Here is a 22,118-nt window from a genome sequence, read left to right as displayed (position 1 = left end):
TCGTGACGTCCGATCTCATCATATCTGATGCACTTTAACAGGAAGAAAAACACGTGCACGCAGTCATCATTAATTATTAACTGAAACGTGTTAAATGCTCTCAGATTGCAATATTGTGAGACTCGATTTGTTTTTAGTTTTGTTCAGGAAACCATGATGAAAGGTAAATACCATGTTCTAAACATCTCTCTATCTATCCACCTACAGTATCCATCTCAAGATCTCACGCACACTACAGAGGAAGACTGTCGTGAACTGGCATCTGTTTCTCATCTTAGGGGCTCAAAAAGAGAACCATTTACTCCGGAATATCCTTGATAATCATCTGGCCCTTCATCCGACATATAAGAATCCCAATGGAGACTGGTCTAACCACTGGTGCGCATGGGAACGAAATTGATACCTGGATTGTTACACGTGTGACGTCACGCACCCCTTCGGGATCTTCCGGATGAGTCTCGGCAGATTCCGTGAAAATCGGCTGATTTTATTGATTTTTCCATCAATTTATGGCCTTTTGGATCAGCTCCGGTTCGAAAACGCATGGTCAATCAACATAATGATTGTTGCTTTGTACAAGGAAAAAAAGTGGAGTTTAGGGGCGTTACATGCACTTTAGTTTCGTGCCGTTTACGACCGATGCTTCACGCTGTCTTTGCTAGTTCAGAAACAGACTGAAATTGTCACCTCCTGGTTCAGCATTTACAGTGCTCTTGATGTAATTGGCTCCGAGCACAGGTTGTTTGACCTCACAGCCCTTCATCAGGTAGAACGGCATCATGAATGACTGCAAAGTCTCTTTCGCCTTTGTCACAAATATCACCTAAGAAAAAAAAAACCCAACTCGTAATGAGTACAAAAAGCAAATAAAGAACTGCTGCATCAGAGTATTCATATTAAATCTACAATGATGACAAATTCGGCGCAGCACGGTGGTGTAGTGGTTAGCGCTGTCGCCTCACAGCAAGAAGGTCTGGGTTCGAGCCCCGTGGCCAGCGAGGGCCTTTCTGTGTGGAGTTTGCATGTTCTCCCCGTGTCCGCGTGGGTTTCCTCCGGGTGCTCCGGTTTCCCCCACAGTCCAAAGACATGCAGGTTAGGTTAACTGGTGACTCTAAATTGACCGTAGGTGTGAATGTGAGTGTGAATGGTTGTCTGTGTCTATGTGTCAGCCCTGTGATGACCTGGCGACTTGTCCAGGGTGTACCCCGCCTTTCGCCCGTAGTCAGCTGGGATAGGCTCCAGCTCGCCTGCGACCCTGTAGAACAGGATAAAGCGGCTAGAGATAATGATATATATATATATATATATATATATATATATATATATATATATATATACACACACACAGTTGTGCTCAAAATAATAGCAGTGTCTTTAAAAAGGCGAGTAAATGTCAAAATTCTTCAAATAAATTGTACTTTAATGAACACAAATGCATTGGGCATACTGCACATTCTATTTCAAAGCAAGAAAATTGGAAAAAGTAATTACATTTCATAATATTTCACAGAAAGTCAAGAAATGTAATGTTCAAAAAAATAGCAGTGTTGACATCTTTCTTTGGAAACTCAAAAATGTACCATACAAACTAAGACATTCTTGAAAATTCAACTTTGCTGAGTATCCTAAACTAATATTTTGTTGCATAACCATGGTTTCTGATAACTGCTTCGCATCTGTGGTGCATGGAGTCGACCAATTTCTGGCAACGGTCAACAGGTATTGCAGCCCAGGTCAATTGTACTACGTTCCACAATTCCTCTGCATTTCTTGCTTTTGCCTCATGAACAGCATTTTTTATGTCAGCCCACAAGTTTTCTATGGGATTGAGGTCCGGGGATTGTGCTGGCCACTCCATTAGTTGGATGCTGTTTGTCTGAAACCATGATTTTGCTCGCTTGCTGGTGTATTTGGGGTCATTGTCTTGTTGAAACACCCACTTCAAAGGCATTTCCTCTTCAGCATATGGCAACATGACTTCTTCCAGTATCCTGATGTACTCAAACTGATCCATGATCCCTGGTATGCGGTAAATAGGACCAACACCGTAGTATGAAAAACATCCCCATATCGTGATGCTTGCACCACCATGCTTAACAGTCTTCACTGTGTACTGTGGCTTGAATTCTGTGTTTGCAGGACGTCTGACAAACTGTCTGTGACCCTTAGACCCAAAAAGAACAATCTTACTTTCATCTGTCCACAAAATATTACGCCATTTCTTTTCAGGCCAGTCAATGTGTTCTTTGGCAAATTGTAGCCGCTTCAGCACATGTCTTTTCTTTAACAATGGGACTTTGCGGGGGCTTCTTGCTGGTAGATTGGCTTCACATAGACGTCGTCTGATTGTACCAGTACTCACAGGCAAGTTTAGATCTTCTTTGATCCTCCTGGAGCTGATCATTGGCTGAGCCTTTGCCAGTTTGGTTATTCTCCGATCCATTCGAGAAGTTGTTTTTCTTTTTCTTCCTCGTCTTTCTGGTTTTGGCTGCCATTTTAAAGTGTTTGATATCATTTTAGCTGAACAGCCTATAAGTTTCTGCACTTCTTTGTATGTTTTCCCCTCTTTTATCCACTTCTTGATTAAAAGCCGCTCTTCATCAGAACAGTGTCTTGAACGACCCATTTTACTTGGTTTTTCAGGACCAATGCAGGACAGCCAGCATATGCAATGTCAGTTGCCTTGATCCTTAAATAAGGACCACCTGTTAACACCTTTTTTTTCACAAAATCAAGGCCCTCCTAATTGAACTCACCACTGCTATTTTTTTGAACACACCCCTTTCAGCTAATCATTCAATTTCACAGAATCAGTAGCATGCACGGCAGGCCTGTTGGGTCTGTCGGTTTTCTATACCTTTACTATACCCTCCAGAAACTTGCTTGCGGTGTAAAGGTTGAAATTTTAACAAAAACAGTGATTTATCTTGCTACTGTTGAGGGACTGCTATTATTTTGAACATAACTGTATGTATGTATGTATGTATGTGTGTATATATATATATATATATATATATATATATATATATATATATATATATATATACACACAGTTGTGTTCAAAATAATAGCAGTGTGTTTAAAAACGTGAGTAAAGCTCAAAATCCTTATAATAGTTTTTATTTCCATGCATTGGGAACACTGCACATTATATTCTACATCAAAACATGAAGAAAAATGTATCAATATTTTAATTACTTTACAGAAAATGAAGAAAAATTAACATTGGGCTGTTCAAAAAAATAGCAGTGTCTGCATTTTTCATTACAAACTCCAAATATTTACTGTATAAACTGAAAAAAATTTAAGGATTTAGTATTCCTGTGAATCACTAAACTAATATTTAGTTGTATAACCACAGTTTCTGAGAACTTCTGGCACCTGTGAACAGGTATTCCAGCCCAGGATGATTTGACAACATTCCACAATTCCTCTGCATTTCTTGGTTTTGCCTCAGAAACAGCATTTTTGATGTCACCCCACAAGTTTTCTATCGGATCAAGGTCCGGGGATTGGGCTGGCCACTCCATAACTTTCATTTTGTTGGTTTTGAACCCTGATGCTGCTCGCTTACTGGTGTGTTTGGGGTCGTTGTCTTGTTGAAACACCCATTTCAAGGGCATTTCCTCTTCAGCATAAGGCAACATGACCTCCTCAAGTATTTTGATATATGCAAACTGATCCATGATCCCTGGTATGCGATAAATGGGCCCAACACCACAGTAAGAGAAACATCCCCATATCATGATGCTTGCACCACCATGCTTCACTGTCTTCAGAGTGTACTGTGGCTTGAATTCAGTGTTTGGGGGTCGTCTGAAAAACTGTCTGCGGCTCTTGGACCCAAAAAGAACAATTTTACTTTCATCAGTCCACAAAATGTTTTTCCATTTCTCTTTAGGCCAGTCGATGTGTTCTTTGGCAAATTGTATCCTCTTCAGCATGTCTTTTTTTTTTAACAGTGGAACTTTGCGGGAGCTTCTTGCCGATAGATTAGCTTCACACAGGCACCTTCTAATTGTCACAGTACTCACAGGTAACTTCAGACCGTCTTTGATCACCCTGGAGCTGATCACTGGCTGAGTCTTTGCCATTCTGGCTATTCTTCGATCCATTCGAATGGTAGTCTTCTGTTTTCTTCCACATCTCTCTGGCTTTGCTGTCCATTTTAAAGCACTGGAGATCATTTTAGCCGAGCAGCCCATCATTTTCTGCACTTCTTTACAGTATACGTTTTACCGCTCCAATCAATGTTTTAATCAAAGCACGCTGTTCTTCTGAACAATGTCTGGAACGACCCATGTTTCTCAGGTTTTCAGAGAGAAATGGATGTACAACATGTGCTGGCTTCATCCTTAAATTAGGGCCACCTGACTGACATCTGTTTTTTTCACAGAATGAATGATCTCACTAATTAAACTCCACACTGCTATTATTTTGAACACGTCCCTTTCACTTAATTATTCAATTACACAGACTCGGGAGCATGCATATCATGAATGTTGGGTCTGTTGGTTTTCTATGACTCTACTACACCTACTGGTAAATTATTTGCCATGTAGTAATATAATTTCCACCAAAAACAGTGATTGATCTGGTTAGTCGTGTTGGACTGCTATTATTTTGAACACAAGTGTGTGTGTGTGTGTGTGTGTGTATATATATGTGTGTGTATATATATATATATATATATATATATATATATATATATATATATAAATAGTTATTTGGATGGAGTTGTAATATTGTAAAAAGGAGTCATAAGAAACTACAGTAACAACATGAATCAAAACTGTTCTAATAAATCATGCATCCAGTCAGAGCAAATATCCCGTTGTGCGGTTTAGTTGAGCCTTTGACAGGGTTGAAATAAACTCTCAACAATAAGGATGAGAAAATCACTCAGTAAACTGAGGTTGCACGTCCTGTCTTTGTTCTAATCAAATATAGTAATCCGACTGATGTACTGTTCCTGCATGGACCTCAGATTAGTGAGTGATCTCCTACACCTATTGGTATACGAGCTTGCTTGGGTTCAAGCACCGCAACTAAAAAAAAAAAAAAAAAGTTTCTGGTCGAGAGTTGATCAGAAAAGTCAGCTCCAAAGAACTGATACCTACCCTGTATGGTGTGAGATAGACACTCCCCTTCCTGCTCTTCCTAAACACGTCTGGCAAGCGTTCTGCATCGCTGAACGTCAGCTCTACGTTCTCATAGGACATCAAGACACTAAGGAGATGAGAAATGAGAACAAATGTGCTTTTTTTTTTTAGTGTTCTCCTTATAGTACAAGTTTGATTTGGATACCAAGCACTGTAGCACAACACCGGATACCAAAATAATACCATAAACGTTAAAAAAAAAAAACATCACTTGATATTCAATACTGGATTTGAACTATTACTAGTTAGTATTTCAGGCAGCACGGTGGTGTAGTGGTTAGCAAGAAGGTTCTGGGTTCGAGCCCGGTAGCCAACGGGGTCCTTTCTGTGTGGAGTTTGCATGTTCTCCCCGTGTCCGCGTGGGTTTCCTCCGGGTGCTCCGGTTTCCCCCACAGTCCAAAGACATGCAGGTTAGGTTAACTGGCGACTCTAAATTGACCGTAGGTGTGAATGTGAGTGTGAATGGTTGTCTGTGTCTATGTGTCAGCCCTGTGATGATCTGGCGACTTGTCCAGGGTGTACCCCGCCTCTCGCCCGTAGTCAGCTGGGATAGGCTCCAGCTTGCCTGCGACCCTGTAGAACAGGATAAAGCGGCTACAGATGATGGATGGATGGATTTCGATGTGTAAATTAGCCCTGAAAGTGGAATTTGTACAAAATTAACCAGGTTACTTTAAACAGCATCAGTTCAGATTATTGGATTATAGTGTACATACAGTACTGTGCAAAAATCTTAGGCGCGTGTAAAGAAATGCTGTAGAGCAAAAATGGCTTAAAAATAACGAAATGAAATGTTTCAACATAAAAAAAAATACTCTCAACAGCAGTCAGTCATAATAAATAAGAAAACCAAAGTCAGTATTTGGTGTAAGACAACCCTTTGCTTTAAAAAAAAAATAGTCGTCTCAGGTACACTGAGTGCAGTTTGATGCGGAAATGTCCCAAGCTGTAGGTTTTACTGAGCGTCTTCCAGAACCAGCCACAGTTCTTCTGGACACTTTGACTGTCACACTCGCGTCTTCATTTTGCCCCAAAACCCAGCAGCCTTCATTATGTTTTCTTTTTTAATCTGAAAAGTGCTCTCTTATGGAATATGCTGCTCAGATATGGTACAAACTTTGTTTTTCTGTAACATTTAATTCTGTGCTGGAAAACGAACGTTTGGAACTCCAGAGACTCAGATTGTTGACGCGCCCGCATCTAAGACGCACTATTTCGAATAATGAACGCATTGTTGAGAGGGGCAGGGGCCAATATGGACGCAAGCATTTTATACCCTATTTGGAACGTTTCGTGGCGTACTTGACTTCATGGTCTCAGTATCGAAAATCTTGCACAAATATGCAACTTCCAACATAATTATCTGGATATTCAACAGATTTCAGCATCAGATGAATTTGTTTTGACTGCCGCCATATTGAATATACGTCAGACCCGTTCGTGTATTAACGCCGCCCCGTTTGTAGCGTCCCAAGCGAGTAAAACCTGATCCAAGTCTTTCGCTAGGTGCCGTCTTACGGTCTAGGTACGAATATTCGAAAGAGACAAGAAAACATGGATAAGAAAAAAAGAAAAATACATCTATTTTGTCATTCTTCGGCAGAAAGAGAGTACATTCACCTGAAAAAACTGATACCCCTGATACCCAAGGTAATTAGTCATACTAGATTTACAACAACAACAATTACTACTGCAACATCAACTACTACAACAGCAACCACTACTACTACCACCACTGGTGACTACTACTACTACTACTATAGACCTACACCAAACTGAAAACAAGTTAATAAAATAAATTATAATTTACAAGGAGGAGATAATATAGATGTGATATATAGTGGCCTGTGGTTGAATTCCAAAATATTGGCACTAATTAAACAATATCTCAATATATTTGGTTGAAGCATTGATTTTTGTCATCTACATTGCTTCATATGGGTTCTAATACAAAAAAAAACCAAAACAGAATTGAGAAGAAAAAACAGCCGCTGGGCTGCCCCAGCTGTTCACTGGGTTCACTTCAACTGAAGGATAAATCACTGGGCCCCCCATCGTAGAAATGAGCCCCTGTTTTTTCCCAGGAGGGGCCCTGTGGGCCCCTTGACCTGCAAAACAATCCGAGTCTCTGGAACTCTAAAATGTTTGTAATGTTTTGACTTGATAATGTAGAAGTCATAGAACAGAAATCGATAAAGTTTGTATGAAAAAAAAACCCAGGATGCTTAAGGCCTTTTTTTTTTTTGCACAGAACTGTATCTCATCAAATTTCTGTTTTGAACACCGGTGTGTTAACAGTTTCATTTAAAGGTGGCTAAATGGAAATATTCTACAGACAGACCAACAATACTGCTAAGCCGATGTGCTTTAGTCAGCTTATTTGTATAGCGCGTTTAACAATGGGCATTGTTACAAAGCAGCGTTACAGAAAAATACAGACTTTAAAACATATGAGCTTATATTATTCCTAATAAATGTATTTATCCCTGATGAGCAAGCCTGTTGTGATGGTGACAAGGAAAAACTCCCTCAGACGACATGAGGAAGAAACCTCGAGAGAAACCAGAGTCAAAAGGGAACCAATCATGTTATCTGGGTGATAACAGATAGCGTGATTTTTAAATAACTTGCTTCTATAAGTGTGTCCCATATAGTCAAAGTACAACTTTCCTATCCTATTCAAAGTACAACTTGACAAAAGGGGCACAAAGCTACTTTGTGGCTCTGACTCATTTATAAGCATGACACAGTTTCAACATATTGGGAACCTGTGGCATATTTAGTGAAAATGAAAGTGTTTAAAGCAGGGATAGATTACTGACCGAGCATACTGGGCATGTGCCCAGGGGCCCTGGCCAATTAGGCACTCTCAATGGGCAAGGATTCGAAGGGAATGAATAGGCCATTGCACAACACTGACCCACACAACACAATACACAGAACACAAGCCAATGTTCTGGAACACTGGAAAAGTCCCAGAATCTGAAATACACTGAGAAATGATACTGGGGTGTGGGTCTAAACTTTATCCAATAAATTCATAGGTCAGGTCCTAATTGTTTTAACTGGAGCTAGATAAGCAGGAAAACTCATGGATAAACAAACATGCACGATCATACTGTACAATCATACAAAGTATGTGGATTGTTATTGCTGAAAAAGGAAAGAAGCCAGAGAACTTCCATTTTCCCAAATGAGTTAGTTAAAAAGATGTACCAAAATGGGTCAAGACACAACATGCCATCACTGCTGGTCATCAAGTCAGAGCTTGTTTAAAAAACACTGTATTTCAATGATTTGGTGAATGCGTTTGAGAGCTGAAAAGCAAGAAAGAAACCAGTCACCAGAGGTAAGATTACCTTCTGTGCATCACAGAAACTACTCAGGCACTTGTAATGATTACATAACATAATAATATACGTGGGGATTTTCCTTCATGTGTTGGGTTGCGAGGTGAGAGGACAGGGTCCGCGCACTGGTTTACAAGTTGCAAGGTGGGGAGGTAAAGGGTCTGTGCACTGGTTTATTAGTTGCGGGATGGGGAAGTAAAGGGTCCACGCACTGGTTTACGAGTTGGGGGGTGGGGAGTTAAGGGGTCCATGCACTGGTTTACGAGTTGCAAGGTAGGGAGGTAAGGGGTCCACGCATTGGTTTACAAGTTGCGGGGTGGGGAGGTAAGGGGTCCGCGCGCTGGTTTACGAGTTGCAAGGTGGGGAGGTAAGGGGTCCATGCACTGGTTTACGAATTGCAAGGTGGGGAGGTAAGGGGTCCGCGCGCTGGTTTACGAGTTGCAAGGTGGGGAGGTAAGGGGTCCATGCACTGGTTTACGAATTGCAAGGTGGGGAGGTAAGGGGTCCACGCACTGGTTTACGAGTTGAGGAGGTAAGGGGTCCATACACTGGTTTACGAGTTATGAGGTGGGGAAGTAAGGGGTCCACACATTGGTTTACGAGTTGCGGGGTGGGGAAGTAAGGGGTCCACACACTGGTTTGCGAGTTGCAGGGTGGGGAGGTAAGGGGTCCATGCACTAGTTTACGAGTTGCGAGGTGGAGAGGTAAGGGGTCCACGCACTGGTTTACGAGTTGAGGAGGTAAGGGGTCCATGCACTGGTTTACGAGTTGTGAGGTGGGGAGGTAAGGGGTCCACGCACTGGTTTATGAGTTGTGAGTTGAGGAGGTAAGGGATCCATGCACTGGTTTATGAGTTGCAAGGTGGAGAGGTAAGGGGTCCACGCACTGGTTTACGAGTTGAGGAGGTAAGGGGTCCATGCACTGGTTTACGAGTTGTGAGTTGAGGAGGTAAGGGATCCATGCACTGGTTTACGAGTTGCAGGGTAGGGAAATAAGGGGTCCACGCACTGGTTTATGAGTTGTGGGGTAGGAAGGTAAGGGGTCCACGCATTGGTTTCCGAGTTGCATGGTGGGGAGGTAAGGGGTCCACGCACTGGTTTGCGAGTTGCAGGGTGGGGAGGTAAGGGGTCCATGCACTGGTTTACGAGTTGCGAGGTGGAGAGGTAAGGGGTCCACGCACTGGTTTACGAGTTTCAGGGTGGGGAGGTAAGGGGTCCACACACTGGTTTACGGGTTACGTGGTAGAGAGGTAAGGGATCTACGCACTGGTTTACGAGTTGCGAGGTGGGGAGGTAAGGGGTCCACGCACTGGTTTACGAGTTGCGAGGTGGAGAGGTAAGGGGTCCATGCACTGGTTTACGAGTTGCGAGGTAGAGAGGTAAGGGATCTACGCACTGGTTTACGAGTTGCGAGGTGGGGAGGTAAGGGGTCCACGCACTGGTTTACGAGTTGCAGGGTGGGGAGGTAAGGGGTCCACGCACTGGTTTACGAGTTGTGAGGTGAGGAGACAAGGGGTCCATACACTGGTTTACGAGTTGCGAGGTGGGGAGGTAAGGGGACCACGCACTGGTTTATAAATTGCGGGGTTGGGAGATAAGGGCTCCATGCACTGGTCCATGTGTAGCGGGGTGGGAGGTGGACCTGTATAGCTTCCCACCCAAGGGCTCAGGATTTTCCTAATCCATCCCTCATTGAAAGGTATTGAACTGTTTTTCACGATTGAACTGTCAGTACCACATGCCCAACTAATGGAGCTGAACATATATCAACATTTTTTTCTCATAACTTGGAGTGTCGAAAGAAGATAAACCCCATAGATCAGTGCTCTACTATTAGGTGATGAAGTCACCTCAGACAAAACAATAACAACCCTGTCCATGGTGCTTAAAAGGGTTAAGAGGCTTTCAGGATCGTGTGACCTGATGAGAAACGACTGAACCGTTCCTGGATAACCGGATTCGCGTTAAATTATTTTTCTGTGCATTCATATCAATCATTTTAATCAATGGTGTGGAGAGATTTTTGGACTTTGGCCCTATTACACAGACCAACGCATGTGAGCTGCTCCCTGACTCTTATCTTCTGTAAGAGAGATAATCTGACACACCAGCTGTACACAGTGTTACACACCAAAAGAAACTGATAAATAGTTTCAATGGGAACTGTTTTAGATGGCTAGCTACATTAAATACATCAACATCTGCGTGATTTTCCTTTAAAATGGCCAACAGCGCATGTTCTTTACCTCTCACTGTTGTTGACGATGACTCCCCCTGCCTCCGAGTGATTCTGGTTTAAAGCCATTTTATCTCCACGGTTTGCTTTTACATCCACGACAGACAGACAGAGCGACACAGATCCTTCTTCCAACACAATCAGAAACTCGGATAAATTATTATTTCCGGAGCTGAAAGTATTCTGTAACGGTGCACCTGCACTTCCGGAACTCGTAACGCCCACTATGCGTCGTCATGGCGACGTCAGGAAGAACACGGAAAATTCCCGAAAGTTCTCCCTCCAGTTCGCAAATAGGATGTGTTGTGAAGTAGTGTTACCATGACGACCACAAAATAATAATAATAATAATAATAATAACAATAATAATAATAATAATAATAAATATCTTAAGAAATGCTATAAATGATTTTCTATAAAACTACATACAGTTAATGTTTTATGTATGTTTAGTCTTACTTGTTGCATGGATTAAATTGCTTAAAATGTTTGTTTAAAAAATACTAGGTCTATTAAAGGTACTGAATGTTAGTGCCCCATTACATACATTAAGGCTGGTATTTTTACTACAGATTTTTTAATTGGTTGAAATTAAATAGAAATTATACTTCTAAGTCCATTTATGGACGTATAACTATTATTATAACTACTATTAACTATTCCTACATTGCCATGTATCATCTCCACATTTAACAGGCCCAAAGCAAAGCTCCCTTTTATGTAATTTCTTTAGGTACAACCATTTTTTGTTTTGTTTTTACTGTCATTTTCATTTATTTACTTTCACTTCCCTTAATTTAGTTCTATTGCAAAAAAAACCCCAACAACTATAAGGTATTGTGCTACAATGGCTGAAAAGTTCAATTTTTAATACATTTAATATATATAAATTCTTTCATTCTTGAATGTGAACGGAAGAACCTTTCAACACCCCACTTCCTCTGCAAAATGGTTTCTTCAGGTATGTAGCTGAAGAAACGTCCGCCATTTTGGCTCCATTTCAGCAGTTACTTCTAATAGAAAATGAATTTGACTTCGAGCCGGAATGGTAGCCAGTGAAAGACAGTTTCCCTTGTGTACAATTCAACGTATCTCACGTCGCTCATTCTCCCAGCGTGTGTTGTATTTGAACTGAAAAGTTCAATTTTTAATGCATTTAATTTTTTTTATTATTTCATTCTTGAATGTGAACGGAAGGACCTTTCAACACTCCACTTCCTCTGCAAAATGGTTTCTTTCATTTCTTCAGGTATGTAGCTGAAGAAACGTCCGCCATTTTGGCTCCATTTCAGCGGTTACTTCTAATAGAAAATGAATTTGACTTCGAGCCGGAATGGTAGCCAGTGAAAGGCAGTTTCCCTTGTGTATAATTCAACGTGTCTCACGTCGCTCATTCTCCCAGCGTGTGTTGTATTTCGTCTGGGCAGCAGCATGGCTTCATCTGCGAAAAGAAGAGCGATTGGAAGCGGAGAAAACCCTCAAGACCGCGATGACAGCTCGGATGAAGGATTAGAGGATTCCGGAGAGGAGAGTGAAAACTCAGAAGAAATGAACGAGGTAAATTAGCACTGAATTCCATGTTTTTCAGCTCAGTGTTGACAAGCTGCTATGCCATGCTGGCTAACGTCAACACCGGTAATAAGCAGTCTGGTTAGTGTTTGTTTTAAATATTACGAATTTTTCAATATGTGTGAAAGTGTATTGTTTTGTTTTTTAGGAAGTTGTGGTGGATTTTGAGGCACACACGATATCAGACAACGATTTCAACGGCATTAAGAAACTGCTGCAGCAGGTAAATATGTAGCTTAGAAACACGAATGAGCAAAAATGTAATTTAGATTATAGCGAATATATTTTAAAACAATTAATAATTTAAATGTAGTCATGATAACGTTTTTCTCTCCAGCTTTTCTTGAAGGCGCACGTGAACGTCGCAGAGCTCACTGACGTCATCATCCAGCAAAATCACATAGGCAGCGTCATCAGGGTGCGACATTATTCATATTTTAATTTATTTGAAAGAAATGCTTACTGAGCTCTTTTTTTATTAGATCAAATCAAGTATACAAAGAGTATACAATACAATAACATTGGTGCAGCTACGCCAGGGGGATGTACACTACAAAATAAACAAAAAAACAAAAAACAGATCATAAAAACACATTGTATAGCACAAAAAGTGTTTGTGTTTTGACAGCCTTCTTATTATTGCTGCTAGAAATAGTGGTTACGTACTGTTTAATGTCTGTACTAAGTCCTGTAAAATTAGTTTTTTTTTTATTCTGAAATTTAGACTTATGAATGTAGTATTTTGTCAATATTATTAACAACAAATTAATCAAGTAAAAATGAGAGACAAGATTTCTGCTGTCATAAAAGCCAAACAAGACATTCTCCCATTTCAGACTAAAGTTTGAATGAATGGAGTCGATAATAAGACGAGTAAGCTTACTCCACCAAAGCTTTGAATAAGGGCAAAGCTAAAATAAATAAGGGTTTCTCTTTCTACCCCACAAAAATAACAATTGACAATGATGTCTTTTTTTTAAATTTCTGCAAATAAAAATTCGTAGGGGGCGGCACGGTGGTGTAGTGGTTAGCGCTGTCGCCTCACAGCAAGAAGGTCCGGGTTCGAGCCCCGTGGCCGGCGAGGGCCTTTCTGTGCGGAGTTTGCATGTTCTCCCCGTGTCCGCGTGGGTTTCCTCCGGGTGCTCCGGTTTCCCCCACAGTCCAAAGACATGCAGGTTAGGTTAACTGGTGACTCTAAATTGAGCGTAGGTGTGAATGTGAGTGTGAATGGTTGTCTGTGTCTATGTGTCAGCCCTGTGATGACCTGGCGACTTGTCCAGGGTGTACCCCGCCTTTCGCCCATAGTCAGCTGGGATAGGCTCCAGCTTGCCTGCGACCCTGCAGAACAGGATAAAGCGGCTAGAGATAATGAGATGAGATGAAAAATTGTTAGGATAAAATCTATGTAGCATTTTGAAAGATATTTCTTTCACCTTATTGGTCAAAAAGAATTTTTGTGGTAATAGCCAAACTTTTTCCCAACAGATCTCCCTCACCAAATTCGACCAGTGTGACAAAGAGCAAGGAGTAGTAATGAGATCTTGTTAGAAAAGAATACGAATAGTTTTGTTGACATTCTTGTGTGGTGAAAGACAACTCTTTCCAATACTTGTCACACACACTGTAGGGAGATTTCGACTCACCCCCACTCCTCTAAAGAGCGTAATAATACCTGACGGTATTGCATCAAATACAATCGAGAATTCCTTTGGAGGAATGGGGATTCCATACCTGTGTAAAAATTCTGAGTATGAATATAGTTGGCCATGCTGGTTAAACAACTGATTAATCAAAATAATAATATTAAACCATGGTTTACAGAAAATAGATCTATTTTTGTAAAGAACATATCTATTATTCCATATGTAGATCTTACTGAGCTCTATATAAAACCTGGAGAGCTCATAGGCTCGTCAGAGTGAAACCGTCTGGCCGCCATCTTACCACTCTCATCGCGTGTATTTGGTTTATTTGTTAAACCATCATATCTGATCAAATTTGCCCTAAGAAAAGCATCTCTTAACTTTCCCCCCTTTCATTACCTCCTCTTATTTTCCAAAATTTACCCCCATTCCTTTATAGCAATCCCCTTCACTACTGTTGTTTTCTTTTCCAGTCTCTGATCATTTTTTGACCAGCTCTTTTATTACTATAATTTTTACAGAGATTATTTCAGTTTTTCTCTTATACAGTGCACCTTTTCTCTTTTGTATAATAGTCCTTCCTTTCTGTTTAGGATGGTTGTTGAAACAGGATTATTTTCTCATGTTATTTGCCATTTTCACTTCATTCTCACAGTCACGTCTTAACAGTATTTATTGGTCGCATTATTCACTGGTACAATATTCATGCAGCTTGCAACCAGTAAATACTGTTAAGACGTGACTGTGAGAATGAAGTGAAAAAGGCAAATAACATGAGAAAATAATCCTGTTTCAACAACTGTCCTAAAGAGAAAGGAAGGATTGTACAGTTTGTGTTGGGATGATAGATACACTGTATAAGAGAAAAATCGGTCCCCTATGGGTCCATGTGCCTACTGCTTATAAATAAAATAGTTTTCTGATCCCATGTCCATACAGTAAATATAGCGCATATATATATATATATATATATATATATATATATATATATATATATATATATATTTACTCTGAGGCAGTAACCACAAAAATGAAAAAAAAAAAAAATCGTATAAGTAAAATATACCAAGTGTCTGTACTTTTACAACCCCGATTCCAAAAAAGTTGGGACAAAGTACAAATTGTAAATAAAAACGGAATGCAATGATGTGGAAGCTTCAAAATTCCATATTTTATTCAGAATAGAACATAGATGACATATCAAATGTTTAAACTGAGAAAATGTATCATTTAAAGAGAACAATTAGGTGATTTTAAATTTCATGACAACAACACATCTCAAAAAAGTTGGGACAAGGCCATGTTTCCCACTGTGAGACATCCCCTTTTCTCTTTACAACAGTCTGTAAACGTCTGGGGACTGAGGAGACAAGTTGCTCAAGTTTAGGGATAGGAATGTTAACCCATTCTTGTCTAATGTAGGATTCTAGTTGGTCTTTTTTGTCGTATCTTCTGTTTTATGATGCGCCAAATGTTTTCTATGGGTGAAAGATCTGGACTGCAGGCTGGCCAGTTCAGTACCCGGACCCTTCTTCTACGCAGCCATGATGCTGTAATTGATGCAGTGTGTGGTTTGGCATTGTCATGTTGGAAAATGCAAGGTCTTCCCTGAAAGAGACGTCGTCTGGATGGGAGCATATGTTGCTCTAGAACCTGGATATACCTTTCAGCATTGATGGTGTCTTTCCAGATGTGTAAGCTGCCCATGCCACACGCACTAATGCAACCCCATACCATCAGAGATGCAGGCTTCTGAACTGAGCGCTGATAACAACTTGGGTCGTCCTTCTCCTCTTTAGTCCGAATGACACGGCGTCCCTGATTTCCATAAAGAACTTCAAATTTTGATTCGTCTGACCACAGAGCAGTTTTCCACTTTGCCACAGTCCATTTTAAATGAGCCTTGGCCCAGAGAAGACGTCTGCGCTTCTGGATCGTGTTTAGATACGGCTTCTTCTTTGAACTATAGAGTTTTAGCTGGCAACGGCGGATGGCACGGTGAATTGTGTTCACAGATAATGTTCTCTGGAAATATTCCTGAGCCCATTTTGTGATTTCCAATACAGAAGCATGCCTGTATGTGATGCAGTGCCGTCTAAGGGCCCGAAGATCACGGGCACCCAGTATGGTTTTCCGGCCTTGACCCTTACGCACAGAGATTCTTCCAGATTCTCTGAATCTTTTGATGATGATATGCACTGTAGATGATGATATGTTCAAACTCTTTGCAATATTACACTGTCGAACTCCTTTCTGATATTGCTCCACCATTTGTCGGCGCAGAATTAGGGGGATTGGTGATCCTCTTCCCATCTTTACTTCTGAGAGCCGCTGCCACTCCAAGATGCTCTTTTTATACCCAGTCATGTTAATGACCTATTGCCAATTGACCTAATGAGTTGCAATTTGGTCCTCCAGCTGTTCCTTTTTTGTACCTTTAACTTTTCCAGCCTCTTATTGCCCCGTCCCAACTTTTTTGAGATGTGTTGCTGTCATGAAATTTCAAATGAGCCAATATTTGGCATGAAATTTCAAAATGTCTCACTTTCGACATTTGATATGTTGTCTATGTTCTATTGTGAATACAATATCAGTTTTTGAGATTTGTAAATTATTGCATTCCGTTTTTATTTACAATTTGTACTTTGTCCCAACTTTTTTGGAATCGGGATTGTATGTCTGTTTTGTAGGTGTACAACTATGGTTTTAAACAATGTATAGACGAGGGCTGCACATTTAAATGGAAATAAGGAGTGTTCACACGGCACATGTTTGCATCGATGCTGCACCGATGTATTTTGTTGCGATATATCTTACACCGGTGTAAATTTTGTGGCGCGTTCACACGTCACAAACCTGCTTACTAGAGAGAAGCGTGTTAGCACCGGTGCAGCTCCACTTGCGTTCACACGGCAGTTTTTCCGACCGTGCTATACGATAGTAATAATGCGGAAATGAAATATGCGCATGCGTGAAAATGTACTTCCTTTTCCCGGTTGTCATGGCATCACCAAGCCCTGGGAAAACAACGTGGATGAAGACACCAGTGTTGCCAGATACTGCTGACATTTTCCAGCCCAAAATATGTTCAAATCCACCAAAATGCACTTAAAACCACCCAATCTGGCAACACTGGAAGACACGCAGTTCTGTTGTTGTTGATATTCGCCATTTTGGAAGCGCAAAATACCAGGATGCAAATTATGCAATGCCTGTATGTAATCAACTCTCCTCACGCGTAGCGAGTCTACCCCTGTAGCGTTCAGATGTCTCATTTTATATCGGTGCTGCCCCGCAAACTAGCATTTACTCCGGAGTAAATTTCTTAAACCACCTCCCGAGCAGGGTTAGATTTGCACCGGTTTAAGCAGCTTTCAGGGGCTACACCGGTATAACTTTGTACCGTGTGAACGCTCTACCGGGGCAGCCCCGGTGCTACACCGGAGTAAAAGTTGCCGTGTGAACACCCCTTTAGAGTCCATTGTAGTTGGTGAAAGGATGTTTTCTGTTGATTTGAAACTGAAACGCACAAGTAAATTAAAGCAAAACAGATGTTTGTCGTTCTAGCCGTTCTCACCCAGCCCTAGGAACAAATGATATTTTATTTATTTGAGAGTTCATGCTGGCTTTGCGCATCTGTTTACAGCAAGCGGAGTTGCCCGATGACAGCGATAACGAGGATCCAGATGAAGTGTTTGGGTTTATCAGTATTATAAATCTGACGGACAGAAAGGTAGAATACCAGCTTCTACTACAACTACATTCTAAAACGTGTAGTAGATCATAGCATTGATACAGTAGTTAATTTCTTCATTTCCTCTCAACTAATAAGTGTGTGTTGAACAGGGTATGGAGTGTGTGGAGCAGATTAAGGAACTGGTTTTGGGACAGTGTGAGAAAGCGTGCTCGGCCGCTGTGCAGGAGCAGTTTCAGCAGGTTATAGAGGACGCGTCTCAGAGTGTCGGCCTGCTGCTCAGTGAGCGATTTATCAACGTTCCCCCACAGATCGCCTTGCCGCTATACACACAACTGCTGTGAGTATTTAGAGCGTCCCTGTGGCCTGATTTACACGCTGCTGCTTTTCTGAAGGAGGTGGAAGGGGCAGAGCTAATGGCTTGGTTTGAAAATGCTCTCATTAAATAATATTACAGGTCTAGGAACGCTTAAATTGGACCTTTTAAACTGAAAGGACTTAAAAATTGCTTTAGATCAGTTTCCTAAAAGCATCTTTATGGATTGCTTTGGGGCAGAAAAAAAAAAGACAATGGTTTTTAAACTTATTTTAAATGATCGTCAGCTAACGTGTTTAAGTTTTGATCCTTGAATTTTGACTTAAAGTGCCATTCCACCATTGGATGTATTCTTTGGCATAAAATACAATATATTTTATGACAACATGACTAGACAGAGAAATCTTTTAGCTTCAAAATGATATATCAAACATAATTTTTTGACAACGACAAGTATATTAATTTTGCGACCAAAGTCACCTACCCTTTTAATTTCCGCGCGGTAGTGAAACGTGATGTCATCGGCAGGTTCCCCTTCTTGTGTACCACGTGTCGGTCTATTTTTAGACCAGGAAACCCCCAAAGTGAGAGAGTCATTTCTCCTCGTATATGGGGGCCAAAAAAATTGCGAAAAATTTTGAGTTAATCTTTCAGTTAGCTAGATTTATTGGTATTAGCTAGATTTATTGGTATTATTTTTATCGCGTTCTATCCGCCATTGCTGATAATATGTGCCACGTCACGTGGTACAGAAGAAGGGGAACCTGCCGATGACATCACGCGCGGAAATTAAAAGGGTAGGTGACTTTGGTCGCAAAATTAATATACTTGTCGTTGTCAAAAAATTATGTTTGATATATCATTTTGAAGCTAAAAGATTTCTCTATCTAGTGATACCATTTATATATGTTGTCAAAATATATTGTATTTTATGCCAGAGAATACATCCAATGGTGGAATGGCACTTTAAATTGGATATAATTAGATTTCTGTGGTGCCATGTCCTGTCGTGATGTTTTTTTTTTTTTTAAAGCTGGTGATAGTAGGCTACTGGATGTTAGTTGAGTCTTAAAGGGGAACTGAAGTCATTTTTAAACTTGCTTTATTTCTTAATGTGTTATTCGATTACGTTTTTGGTTTTGGTAATCTTATATTGTGACTCGTTTTGGCAACTAATTGCAATTAAATATTATACTTAAAGGCCTATTCGGTTTTCAGCCATGTTGAATTTAGTTCGTTTGGTCCACGGCAGGCGTCGCTTATCCGCGCGATCTTCACGAGACCTGTGCGAGACTTCAAAACGTCAAGTGTCAGCGCCGCCATTTTGAAAACAGTTTTCCAAACCACAAAAACGAATTTAAATGACGATTACTGCGTACTTTTTTCAAACTTTCCTGATTGCTATCAAAACAAACAAAACTTCCAGCTTGATCACGTCAGCATTTGAAATAGGGCGCGCGCGTCTTTTGACAATGCTGGCAGACGTCGGCCACTTTGATTTGCGCTGTACGTTTTACTTCCGTCCTACGATGTCTTGCACAGGTCTCAACTATGGAATCAATTTTGTGCCAAAATGTTCATAAAATACTTTTGAAATATCAAACAAAAACGACAAATCAAAATACAAAAAAACAAAAAGTCAATTTTTTTAGACTGGCAAACAAATTATTCGTGTAATCGTGCAAAATATCAGTCTATTACTCTTCAGAAACCTTTTATTTTTGTTCCGCGTCTTTCTCAGTTTTGTTTGACGTAATTTATTTTGGTTGCGCTTCCAGCTTTCTCGTTTGCGCTGCCTGACTTTTTGCTTGCAGTTTTGGCACAAACTTGACGTGTGGGTGGGCTGTCCAGGAATGCATTCCCATTGGCTAACTTGTGTTTGACTGACAGCTACGCTCAGCCATTCCCTACTCGGATTCTGGCGGACTGTTTGACGAGTGACCGATCCATTGACGGTACACAAGGATGGAGTGGACTTCAGTGGCGACTATGATATTGAATTAATTCAACAAAGTGTAAATTCAATATCATAGTCGCCACTGAAGTCCACTCGATCCTTCTTTACCGTCAATGGATCGGTCACTCGTCAAACAGTCCGCCAGAATCCGAGTAGGGAATGGCTGAGCGTAGCTGTCAGTCAAACACAAGTTAGCCAATGGGAATGCATTCCTGGACAGCCCACCCACACGTGACATTTGTGCCAAAACTGCAAGCAAAAAGTCAGGCAGCGCAAACGAGAAAGCTGGAAGCGCAACCAAAATAAATTACGTCAAACAAAACTGAGAAAGACGCGGAACAAAAATAAAAGGTTTCTGAAGAGTAATAGACTGATATTTTGCACGATTACACGAATAATTTGTTTGCCAGTCTAAAAAAATTGACTTTTTGTTTTTTTGTATTTTGATTTGTCGTTTTTGTTTGATATTTCAAAAGTATTTTATGAACATTTTGGCACAAAATTGATTCCATACTCAACGAATCTCATTTACGGCCATCGCTTTGACATATGGACTGATGTATCACACAGCTATTTTGTCACTACTATAGCAAGTTGAGTGTTTGAAATATGCTATCAAAAATGTATTCCTATATTTAATAATGAGAAATAGAATTTTGATGATAAAAAAATTTGCCTTCAGTTCTCCTTTAAAGGAGCAGTTTGTAACTTTGAGCTACTGCATGTTAAGTGAAACTGCCCCTTGCCTGTTAACCCCACTGCTGAAATCTGTGCCATGGATATTAATGTTTTAATCGTTTGGACAGTGAGGAGATGTCTGAAGCCCAGAGGACCAATAAACCCAGTGGGAAATGTCACTACTGTCTGATGATCAGTAAAACATGCCAGGAAGCCAAGAAGAGCATCCCGGGGAGACGGCCTGCCAAAGAAGTGCCACTGTTCATCAACGCCGAAGAGGAGTTCTTTTACGAGGTAGAGGAAAATAAACATTGTCATGGACATCGCGTCTTATTCTCTCCGTGAATCTAATGGTTTGTTTCCTGTCGATCACAGCAAGCCGTGGTGAAGTTTCACTTCTCCGTCCAGGAGGACGCCGATTCATGTCACTCGGGACGATGGTCGTTCGATGACGTACCTATGAAACCCTTCCGGACAGTGTGTTTGATCCCCATGGAGAGAATGCCAGTAATTATGGACAAGCTGAAGGACTATCTCACACTCTGAACACTTCGACACCCTTCCTCCTCATCCAAAAGACGGAGTCATTTTTCTCCCTGTAATACAGTCTTCTTTAAAAACTGAGAGAGAGAGACGGCGGCGTGAACGCAGCCAGGATCGACACGTACAAGTGCTCTCTGTTTAGAGAATATCCATCAGGACCTCAGAGCCTGCTCAACATCTTCAATTAAAAACACATTTTACCAAGATAACCGAGATGGGTGGAATCAGTTATTGATGAAACATGATTTCAAGTCAAGTCAACTTTGTCAAATATGCTATACATGCTCGACGTACAGCACAGATGAAATTTCAGTCCTCTCTGACCCACGATGCAAACAGGCAATGCAATAAATAAAAAATATAATAATTGAAAAACAAGGCGGCATGGTGGTGTAGTGGTTAGCGCTGTCGCCTCACAGCAAGAAGGTCCGGGTTCGAGCCCCGTGGCCGGCGAGGGCCTTTCTGTACGGAGTTTGCATGTTCTCCCCGTGTCCGCATGGGTTTCCTCCGGGTGCTCCGGTTTCCCCCACAGTCCAAAGACATGCAGGTTAGGTTAACTGGTGACTCTAAATTGAGCGTAGGTGTGAATGTGAGTGTGAATGGTTGTCTGTGTCTATGTGTCAGCCCTGTGATGACCTGGCGACTTGTCCAGGGTGTACCCCGCCTTTCGCCCGTAGTCAGCTGGGATAGGCTCCAGCTTGCCTGCAACCCTGTAGAACAGGATAAAGCGGCTAGAGATAATGAGATGAGATGAATTGAAAAACAATACAAACAGTATAAACACTCTAGATAAGAACTAGACATAGGAGCAGACAGTGCAAACAAGCAATGCAATAAATAGAATAATTGAGAATAAACAATACAAAAAGTAAACACTCTAGATAAGAACTAGACATTGTGTGTGTGTGTGTGTGTGTGTGTGTGTGTATATATATATATATATATATATATATATATATATATATATATAT

The 22,118-nt window shown here is 40.9% G+C and overlaps 2 protein-coding genes across 2 annotated transcripts in view; one reads left to right on the top strand and one right to left on the bottom strand.

Annotated features, from left to right (window-relative positions):
• Positions 1–10,956, bottom strand: part of wbp2 (WW domain binding protein 2) — a 30,255-nt gene extending 19,299 nt beyond the window's left edge. Inside the window, exons 1-3 of the mRNA XM_060940286.1 lie at positions 10,758–10,956; positions 5,121–5,229; positions 688–823 (exon numbers count right to left, since the gene is read on the bottom strand). Of these exons, the coding sequence (XP_060796269.1) occupies positions 688–823; positions 5,121–5,229; positions 10,758–10,816 (304 nt within the window). The 5' untranslated portion in view covers positions 10,817–10,956. The remainder of the gene's footprint in view (positions 1–687; positions 824–5,120; positions 5,230–10,757) is intronic.
• A 923-nt stretch (positions 10,957–11,879) lies between these two features.
• Positions 11,880–21,356, top strand: bccip (BRCA2 and CDKN1A interacting protein). Its single transcript, XM_060939073.1, has 7 exons — positions 11,880–12,304; positions 12,465–12,539; positions 12,654–12,734; positions 17,606–17,692; positions 17,806–17,993; positions 20,733–20,898; positions 20,980–21,356. Exons 1-7 carry the CDS (start codon positions 12,179–12,181, stop codon positions 21,148–21,150), a joined length of 894 nt encoding a protein of 297 aa, XP_060795056.1. The 5' UTR covers positions 11,880–12,178; the 3' UTR covers positions 21,151–21,356.
• The last annotated feature ends 762 nt before the right edge of the window (positions 21,357–22,118 follow it).

This window comes from Neoarius graeffei, chromosome 14, assembly GCF_027579695.1.
Source record: "Neoarius graeffei isolate fNeoGra1 chromosome 14, fNeoGra1.pri, whole genome shotgun sequence".
NCBI classification, from domain to species: Eukaryota; Metazoa; Chordata; class Actinopteri; order Siluriformes; family Ariidae; genus Neoarius; species Neoarius graeffei.
This window is presented reverse-complemented; position numbering and strand designations above follow the sequence as displayed.